The sequence below is a fragment of the Temnothorax curvispinosus genome, unplaced genomic scaffold, assembly GCF_003070985.1.
Source record: "Temnothorax curvispinosus isolate PA1 unplaced genomic scaffold, ASM307098v1 QBEX01008402.1, whole genome shotgun sequence".
Taxonomy (NCBI): domain Eukaryota; kingdom Metazoa; phylum Arthropoda; class Insecta; order Hymenoptera; family Formicidae; genus Temnothorax; species Temnothorax curvispinosus.
In genome coordinates this window covers 956-11,103 of record NW_020218182.1, presented here as the reverse complement: position 1 = coordinate 11,103, position 10,148 = coordinate 956, and the positions used below count along the sequence as shown (strand labels likewise).

Here is a 10,148-nt window from a genome sequence, read left to right as displayed (position 1 = left end):
CGGGAAGTAGACCTCTCTTATTCTCGGAGAGCGGCACTTTTCTACACGGTGAATCATTTACAACGCCGTAACTAACTGTGACTCGTCAAGATTAATCTTTCGGCGAAAGAAGAAAACGGGAAGCTGCACGACGGCGCAGCGAAATCGCGTGCTCTCTACAACGAAGGTACTATTCTTTGCGGCGATTTAAGTAAAACGCTTATCAAGAGTTAACTCGAATACCGATTTCGAGTGAACGCGGATTTATCGTTTCCCAACGAAAAGCTGTTTTAATGACCGAAAATAATCGGCGCGAAATAATATACAAAATTCACGCGGAAATATTTAGTCCGTTCTTTTTCGAAGAACTTTCCGAACTGGTGCACATTGATGCAATAAGTTAGAGTTAGAGTGAGACAAAATATCTCACTCTAACTTATTCACTGAGAAAACAATTTTTTAGATCCAAGAAAATACTTCTTTGAATAGTACTAATAACATATTTACTTAATATAATCACATATTGTAAAAATATCTAATTCTAAATAAATATGTGATTTTATTAAGTAAATATGTTATTAGTACTATTCAAAGAAATATTTTCTTGGATCTAAACATTTTTTTCTCAGTGATTGCAGCACTAAGGTGTACCAGTTCAAGAAATTCTTCGATAAAGAATAAATTTATGATTATTATTACCTACCAAGATCCAGCCCGAAAATGACATCTTCTCTATTAATTAAAGATCTCTGATCTTTTCTACTGATTAATTGAAGGTACTATGTTTTTTCCCCGGAATTGCGCGCCGAAGTAATTATCGTAAAAATTCAAAAAATGCTCACAGAGTTTAACAACAAACGCTCGAATATTCGAATCTGCTTAATTATTTAAACGACGAATCGCCGCGACCACGTCGAAATTTTCGACGAGTTTCCACACTACCGCGATTCGATCTCTTGTAATACTTTCAATGTTGTACATCGCAATAAATTTATCATTTTTACCACGTTATAGCGAGCGCGCACGATAAAAACTAATACAACGGCTCACACTGCAAATCCCACGTTCCACCGATATTGGAAGAAGCGCGATACTTTCTGTGCGCGCCCGCAGAAAATAATTTCCTCCTCGCCGGGCCCGTCCTTTTTACCGCGATAAATAAAAAAAAAATAAAAAATAAATACATATATATATAAATCCGTCAGAAGAGGGACGTTCCGTCGTACTTCACTATGTCCTCCGCTCCTTTTCCGGCTCCGTTTCTTTATCCTGGTCGTGTTCTTTCTTTCACCCGGAGCCTCGCAGAAATAATCGTCCGAGAGCACGAGAGGAGCTGTTCGAAAAAATGCCTTGGCGAGAATGGGACGACACGGGACGGGGAAGGGCGGTGGAGGGAAGAATGTGAATTTCGGGCCGTATACCTGCACAACAAGGACCGCCGGGCCGCTTCCTGCGGTGGGCATATGGCGAAGGGAAAAGAGGCCAGAAGGGATTCGGAGAGGGTACCGGGGGGTTTCCCGGAAGGTTCTCACGGTCAATAGCTTTCCCGGCGGCATGCGGCTGGAAAGTGCTCGAAGGGGCTGCCTTTTCTCCCCTCCCCTCTTCCCTTTGTCCCTTCTGCCGCCATCGTCGTCTCTATACGTGTCCTTTTCCGTCCTTGCCCGTAGGCTACGTTCTCTCGCATTTTGTTTGCCTGCCCTTTTGGTCTCCGGTATTTCGAAAATGGAAATAATTTTTCATTTACGGAACTTATCCTCTCCCCGGAGACAAAAAACAACAAACGAAGCTTAACAAGGGTTTTCTTTTCTAAATCAGGTATCCTTCGGGGAAAAACGGACAAACGGACGACAAAAGAACACAGGTCAGGGAAAGGAAAACGAAGAGACTCGAGGTTTTACCTCGGCGACGTTATTCCGGTGGCCAATTAACGTTCGCGATCCGCGCGAAATTACTATTCGTGGCTATCAATGGAAATCGATATCGCCGTTGGCGGTTTCGGCGACGAGGGCCAACAGTCGCCGCCGCCGTCATCTCGTCGTCGTCGTCGCCGGATAACAATTACGCGGGAAAACCGTGGTATACACGATGCATGCGCGACGGGGATAACGGGGGGGAGCCGAGGGGAAACGAGAGCGGAAATCGGGAAAACTCGCGCGCGGCGCGCGGACGGACGTCTCGGGACAATTCCGCGGCTTCCGGTCTCGCGGAAAAATTTGCTTCCGCCAAAACCTTTGTCTCGAGAGATTCGCTGCTTCTCCCCCTCCGCCCGATCGAGCGGCGGAAACGGAGAAACGGAGAACGAGAGCGGCGCGCACAAAATATTCCGAGGAAAATCTGAGAAATGCGGAGCGTTCGGAGCATTCTTTCGGTTTTCCGACGGAGAAAATTCAGGAAAATTCGGGATAGATTCTGGAAGACGTTCCTCGCAATTTTTTTAGGAGTCGGCGCGTCGCCCGCGCGCTTTTCCTCGAGCTCTTCCTCTCCCTTCGGGTGTTTGCGTGTCACCTCTCTCGGGTTACGCGCACTTCTCATTGTTTGTTACTTGCTGGACCTACGCGCGTATCCATTTACCCATCTCCGCTCAAGGGAACTCTGTATCACGGAGTGCATAACGCTTTCTTTCTCCTTTCGCCCCTCGCGCTCATCATTCTCTCTCTCTCTCTCGACCGCGCGCACCTTTACGCATTCTCGCATACATTCACGCACCGCGTATACACATCCGATGCCGTGTTTTCTGTTGCGTATGCATTCCCCGTACATCCGTCGGCGCGCGGGTGTATCTGCACCGTTTTCGTAACGCGCCGTTGTTTCTCGGGCACTCTCGCTAATAATTAACGCTTTTCCACTCTCCTCCTATCTCTTTCTCTCTCATAACGCGCGCACGTATGTACGTGTTCTTCCCGCCGAAACCTCCCGGCGCCGTACTCCCGCGCTCCCGCGAGGCTCATTCACGCCGCGAGCGCTTTTGACACGCGAGAAACGGACGGAGGCCGCGACCGCGATTGTTTATGCCTCTCGGGCGGCCGAGCCGGCGGAAATAACCCGCGGAAATAATCGACCGGCGAACGCGTGCCGTCGGGACGCGGGAGGAAACGGTGTGTGTAGTTGGCGAAAACGCCGGAATATTTTTTTTTCCACGGAGTCGCGCGTACGTTCACCCAACTCCCGCGCCCGGAGTCACACACACACGTATGTACACACACACGGTCGTTCGAAAACGAAAGAGGAAGAGACGAGGCTGGGTGGGCGCGAGACGAGGAGGAAAAAACAACATCGTCGTTCTCGCTCGCCGTGTGCCGTGTCTGGCTCTCTGCTCCGTTCCGATATATCTCCTCGTTCTTGACAGACGAAGCGAGAGCCGGAGCGAGACGGCGAGAGGAGCGCGAGCGCGGGAGCGAGCGAGAGAGGACGGGACGAGACGAACGAACGGATGGGAACGGGAGAGACGAGACGGGTAACAACACCGCGGATTCCGCGGGGTAATATTTACGCGGCGCGTAAATGTAATGGCGCCAGACCTACCGTGTATCGATACTGCGCGTCCGACGTTTCCCTAGTCGCACTGTCCCGTCCGCGTCGGCCGGCACTTTCACACATATATTTCAACGATGCGAGCGGCGGTCGAAAATTTTCGGCGCAGCGACCATGTATAAACCGTACACCGACACGGGTCCCCCTTGACGGAACTGAGGCACAACGTTGGTTGACACGAGCTCGCCCGTGAACAAAGACCACAAGATTTCAAATCCCGCCGCGCCGATTGGCCGGCCGCGGTCACGTGGCCGAGGCGCCCGGCGTCCTATTGGCCGGCCGCCACGGGGGTGCGAGGACGTTTTGAACGATGCGCCGCAATGCACATGGCTGACAAAGGCGGACTTGCCGCGGGGGAGTCCTCGGCCCGGATCGGGCGCCCACGATTGTCCGTCGAACCCGCCGTCGACGGCGATCGACGGGGCCCTCCTTTCGCGCGCGCACCCGCGACTACACGCCGAGCGTGCTCCTCGGGCGCGCACTCGGGCCTCCCTAACCTTCCCCACTCGCAAAAATGGCCGAACCCAAAACAACACCGCGCGCGCGGGGAACGTCACTCGTCGACGACCGCACGTAAACCCGACGTATTCCCGGCGCGCCGGTACTCGCGAGCGGCACCGCGCGATTCCTCCGGCTCCACGCGACGCTCGCCACCCGCCGAATCGTTCGCGAGCACGGTCGCGAGCGCGGCGAATAATCGCCGTGTACGAGATTGAAAACGGACGGGCGAGTCCATTGCGGCCACTACGGAGGGGAGTCGGGGCAGGCTTCCCCGGTTAAGAATGAAACACTGTGCGCGCCGCGATAATGGCGGGAAGGTACGTGTACACACGCGCGCACGCGGCACATGGGTGTATTTATTGACTCGGAGAGAGAAAGAGAGAGGGAGAGATAGATAGATAGAGAGGGAGAGGGAGAGAGCAGGCGGATAACACACGCGCGCACTACTTCGTCCGTACTGTTCTTCTCCCGGACCCTTCCTCTTCGCTCCACGCGGCCGAATTTCGCGCGAAATTTCTCACGTTTCTCCTTCCGTTCCCCGGGCGCTTATTTTTTTGTTCCTTCGACGTGCAAACGTCCAGGTCTTTTACCTCCAAAATCAATAGATGGTCTCTTATATATATGCGAATCTATATCTCTCGTACATATATTTCTCCGTACCTTTATTCGTAACATATTTGCTCACCACCTGAATACATCTCTCTCTCTGCAATACTTCCTTAAAATACGTATTACAAAACATTTCGATTATTTCAGTCTATTTAATTTCGTCGTTTCAACGTACACAGGGCGTTCGTGGCTCCGTTTCCCTCGGTGGTTCGATCTTGAGTCTCCATCGCGAAGGTACACGCTTCTGTGTGCATTTTAATCAGCCTTACAAAAATATCTTCTCTAAATATATAATATCTGTACATATATTTCATGCGAGTACTGTATTTACTGCGAGTACTTCACTGGAAGAAATTATAATGCGAAGGAATTTCTCTATACTTTTAGAGATTGCTTTGGTTCCGTTTACAGCACTGTTGTTCTCTTTACTGTCTTCATCAAATTCTTGAGCGTTTGATTCTGTATTAACAATCCACCAAATTCCATATTGCCTTGACAACGTCGTTATTCATGCATCCATGTCCAACTTCCATTTATCTTCTGAATTTGATATTCTTTGCCGTTCGCCATTTTGAGATTTGAATTATTGCTCGTTGTCTCTTCACAAATATTTGCTTCACTCTCCTTCTCTTATATTGCTTCTCATTCGAATAAATATCTTCAAACATATCCATCCAACAATAAAATTTGAAATAGGCGTAACATCTATATATAAATGCAATGTAGAAATATATATATTTATATATTGACTCAGTATATTATTGCACGTTAATTGCGATCTCTTGAATGCAACAGACTAATAAGCTTATCAGTGGTAAAAATCAGGCCGAACGAGCTACTAGCTAGCTCCAAATATCCGACTATGGCACTTTTGGTATCTGATGTGTAGCATACTGGGCGTCCGTTTAAACACTTGCAACGCTCGGTATTATTTTGGTATATATCTCAATTCCATTCAGGAATACATCCTTGTTCAGATACTCGTCGTGATCGTGAAGAAGTATCTTTGTCCTGTTCATTGGTGAAAAGCAAAGAGCAGGAATGCCCACCTGTAAAGTAAATATATCCAAAGTTATACCTTATGAAATATATATAATTATAATGTATTAAAAATCATGGCTCATCTAATATAATCTATATCGTTCATAATTAATATGAAGATATAATCTTAATTTAAACGTGACGTGTAATTTGTTAGCAATAACTTCTTGTTTTAATGAAAACCATGTGTCATTACTTATTTTAATTTTAAAACTGCTTAAATTGCGTGATCCTTAATCAAAAGTCTAAATATAATATGCTTATTAACTTCAGCTACAGCCAGGAGCCTGTTGCATAATAATGATTTACAAGTTAATGATACAAGTTATTTTACATGTTATTTCAGTAATATTATTAACTTGTAGATCATTATGCAACAGGCCCCAGGAAGTGGTATCAAAAGTTTGAATACATATAAATAACAAAAAATCTATAAAAATATTAAATACATTTACAAAAATTGTTAGGTTAAAATTCTTTAAATAACAGTTTCTTGAGTAAATATAAAACAAAGCAGAATGCGTAAGTTTTATAAATAAATATTGCACATATTAATATATAATATGTAATAATTACAATAAAATAATAATAATAATAATAATAATAATAATAATAATACATATCCCTTCTGCTGTGCGTAATGTACTTAACAGTAAAATTTCGCACAAAGAACAGTCCGATGCTTACCTCTCGCACAAAACGACTATCTGTGCCTCCTGGGAAAATGCCAGTTTCCAAATCGACACCAATTTCATCACAAGTCTCTTTAAAGGCAATCCAGAAGGGATTAGAATCATCGAGCTTGGTGCTTTCGATTTTAGGATTTTTCTGTTCGAAGGAGTAGGTTACATCTGGCCCAGCTTCCTCGCACCAGCGCTTGATAGTAGCTTCGAATTCCTCGTGATCAACGGAAGGTGTTAGGCGGACATCGAACACAGCACTGAGGTCGGTGGGTATAACATTGGACTGTACACCACCCTGTAAAGGAATTTAACAGGTTAAAATCAGTTGACGATCACATAAGCAGATAAATGAGGAATATAGAATTTGATAAAAACGTAAAGTGGTAAAATAAAGTCTTAACGTAATTACAAAGTAAGAAATAATAATGTGGGAAATAGTATATTCCCAGATAGCACCATGTCCAAAATCGGGACGTAAACCGTCTTCTAGCCATCATTTCGTAAGACGTCTAAAAGATGTCTTTTAGACGTCTTGTGTCCTGATTTTGGACATGCGTACTGTCTGGGTTATCATCAACGTTAATTGCAAGTATTATTACAACATCGAAATACTTACTGTGCAATATGAAAATCCCAATGGAACAGACATACAAAGTAAACAAGTATCATGTAATGGCTTGAAAATTGAAACTAAACAATCTATTTGTCTTCTTCATTAGTACGTGAATTCAGTATAGAATCTTATTTCACATTTATTCTCTATACAATGAATTCAATATAAAAGTAAATGAAAGAAAAGGGAGATAACGATTCTATTCGTGATTGTTGAATATAAACGAATTGATAAATGTCTCTTAGATAAAATTTTTAACCGAAAACAATTTATTTCCGTGATACCTACCCAAATTTTCGTCAGATTTACAGACGTCACCCCGCCGAGTGTAACCGCCAATTTCTTAGGGTCTTTATCAAGTTTCGCTTTTTCGGAGGCTCTGAAGTCCATGAAGCGATCGATTACGACTCTCAATTTTTCTCCAGCCGTGTTGTCTAGCATAATTGATCCGTGACCGGGATTGCCCGCGCACTTTATTTCAATGTGCCAGATCGACCTTTCTCCGTTGAACATGTAGTAGTTCTCGAACGGACTGGCCACACCTTCATCCAGCGCAAAACCGACGTTCAGGGCTTTGAAGTCGGCGGTGTGCACAAAGTCTTTCATTCCCAGAACACCGCCGATCTCCTCGTCCGGGACAAAAGAGACGTGGATAGTTCGTTGGCAGCGTTGTCCATTCAGTTTCAATCTGCGAATCGCCTCCAAGTACTGTATTCCCACGCACTTCATGTCTTGGCTGCCGCGAGCGTAGATGTTGCCCTGCTCGTCCATGTGAGCGCTGAACGGCGGATAGGTCCATTTGTCCTGGGGTCCAGTTATACGATTAGTATTAGGAACCGGCAAGTTGATTACGCGACTGAACAGCTATTTACATTCGCAACATCTTTATCGCAAGTCAAAGCACTTACCTCGAAGACAGGTACAACGTCCATGTGACTGTTCAATAGAATCGATGATTTCGTCGGTTGCGTTCCCACCCATGTTAAAACTACAATCGGCTTCCTGGGATGTACGTGATAGACTTTGATCGGCAAGTCGAGGGACTGCGCCTGTCTAGTTAGGAATGCCACACACTCATCTGGAACGAAGGACACAGCAAATCAGTATGTTTTATGCATGAGATTACATATGCAGGCAAATGTAGACTTTTATCTGGTCTAAGTTATTAAAATTTAAATAGTTATACGCACTAATTGTGCACAACTAATTATGCGCAACATTTAATTTATCATTATGTTAAATTTTCAAATTAATTTGTGCATCAGTCCGTTCAATTTCGACCCTAATATAATCTGTATAAGTAGCATGTTCATAAAGCGTCAACGAGCGAGCAGGATTTAAATTGCTGTTTACATTCAATATACGTCCAATCTTTAAAGCGACCATCCTCGCTGCTTAAAGCATCACATTTAAAGGGTTACATAACGATAGCAAACAGATATCACAAAAATTAATTTCTCCGAAGCTACCAAGCCTGCAATCGTGTGATAATCGCGATAAGAGACGAGATACTTGCTGATGGACGGTAATTGGCTCTATTATCAATTGTAGCCTTTTATCTAGCCCATCAGGAGACCCCGTTATTTGCTACTGTGCGCACGTTATCAAGAAATATAGCGCGTCGTAAATGCGTCAAGCTAAACGGATACGTAAATCCGCGAGTCGCCGTCGTCGTCGTACAGAGGAACGCGAAATTCCGTCACCGACCCGTTATGTAATCCTACCTCCGGACACCGTCTTCGGTCGATTCGCGATTCGGGGCTGCAGCTGCTCGTCGAACCGGCAGAAATTTCCTTTCGAAAATCGCGAAGCGGACGGAAGCGGCAAGCCGCCGCGCCGGGTCGAGTCCCCTCCGATCTGGGTCACGCCGCGGCGCCCGTCGCGACGCGTTCCCGGTCGGGAGGGACGGGCACGCCGGGGACCGGTCCCGGGGACATCGCCGAACGGTCCGGCGGGGTCGGCGTGATCGTGCCGCGACCGGACGCGACGGAATAAAAATAGAAATAACATCTCGCGCGCGCGGCAGGGTGGGGCATGGCAATGGCTGGATAGCGTCACCGACGCTATCCCCAATTCGTCACCTCGCGCCTCGCCGGCGTCGCGTCGCGTCGGGTCGGCCGATTCCCACGGGGAGCGAACGAGCGGACGACGCGCCGTCGACCACTTCCTCGACGGAGTCTCGCGCGCGGAATTTACTTAATGAGGAAACGCGTCGTTGAAGCGCGTGCTTGCTTCGCGACCTCGTTCGCGGACGCGGCCGGTCGGCGTGGGTCCCCCCCTCGCTTTTCCCAGTTTCTTTTTTTTTTTTCCCTCGCGAAGAACGCGGACGACTCGCGGCTTTCTCCCGTCCACCTGATTTCCCCGTGATTTTCCAACCGGACGCGATACGCGCCGCGGACGCTTTTAGACGCGCGTCACAGAGATCTCTCTCCTTCTTTCTGTCTCTCGCTCGCTCTCTCTTTTCGCCCTCCTCGTTCTCGACCGCGATTTAATTCGTTTTCCGAAATTCCACGGACTCCTGGAATTTCACTCCCCGCGATCGCTCACCGTAATCGACGTCCGGCTGCACCGACGGGATCCGCAGGTACTCCAGGAAATTCTCCACAGCTGTTTCGTCCAGTTCGGTCCGCGACATCGCGACTCCGCGGTGGGTCCGTGGTGCGTCCCGTCTGTGCGCCTTGCCTTCGACGACTCTCGCGATGTCTCTACCTCCTCGGAGCCGACGCCGCTTCTTAAAGCCCCCCCTCGCCGTGTCTGTCGGACGCCGTTCGCGATAAGGGCGATAAGGCGCGCGCGTCCAGACGCCACCGTCGGGGCTCGACTGTCCGGTCTCTGACAGCAGACGGCGGCGTCGTGTCGGAGTGCCGCGCGCGCGGGCCACACCGCGGCGCGGCGGCTCTCGCCCAATTGCCGCCGGTTACCGGCGTGACGTCACGGCGACTCGCTCGAATCGTGTGACGCGGTTAGCAACAGGCCCCCCCCGCGCGCGCGCGGGGCCACCGCGTCCGCCACGTCGCGTCGCGTCGCGCGCCGGCCCGGCGTTTGAAATCGCGACGCGTGGCAACGAGAGACGCCACCACGCGACGCGACGACGCGACGGCGACGCGCAAAACGAAGCGTCACGCCGCTCCTTGCGATCCTCAGAGACCTCAAATCCTCCTCGACACCGCCGTCGCCGAGGAGACCGCGCG

The 10,148-nt window shown here is 48.2% G+C and overlaps 1 protein-coding gene across 1 annotated transcript; it reads right to left on the bottom strand.

Moving 5' to 3' along the window:
- Positions 1-4,652: 4,652 nt before the first annotated feature.
- On the bottom strand, positions 4,653-9,790 carry LOC112457887 (aminoacylase-1-like). The gene is made up of 5 exons (XM_025021186.1): positions 9,505-9,790; positions 7,866-8,035; positions 7,246-7,761; positions 6,349-6,639; positions 4,653-5,669 (listed from the first exon to the last, which is right to left on the bottom strand). The coding sequence occupies exons 1-5, from the start codon at positions 9,590-9,592 to the stop codon at positions 5,526-5,528; spliced, it is 1,209 nt and encodes a 402-aa protein (XP_024876954.1). The 5' UTR covers positions 9,593-9,790; the 3' UTR covers positions 4,653-5,525.
- Positions 9,791-10,148: the final 358 nt, after the last annotated feature.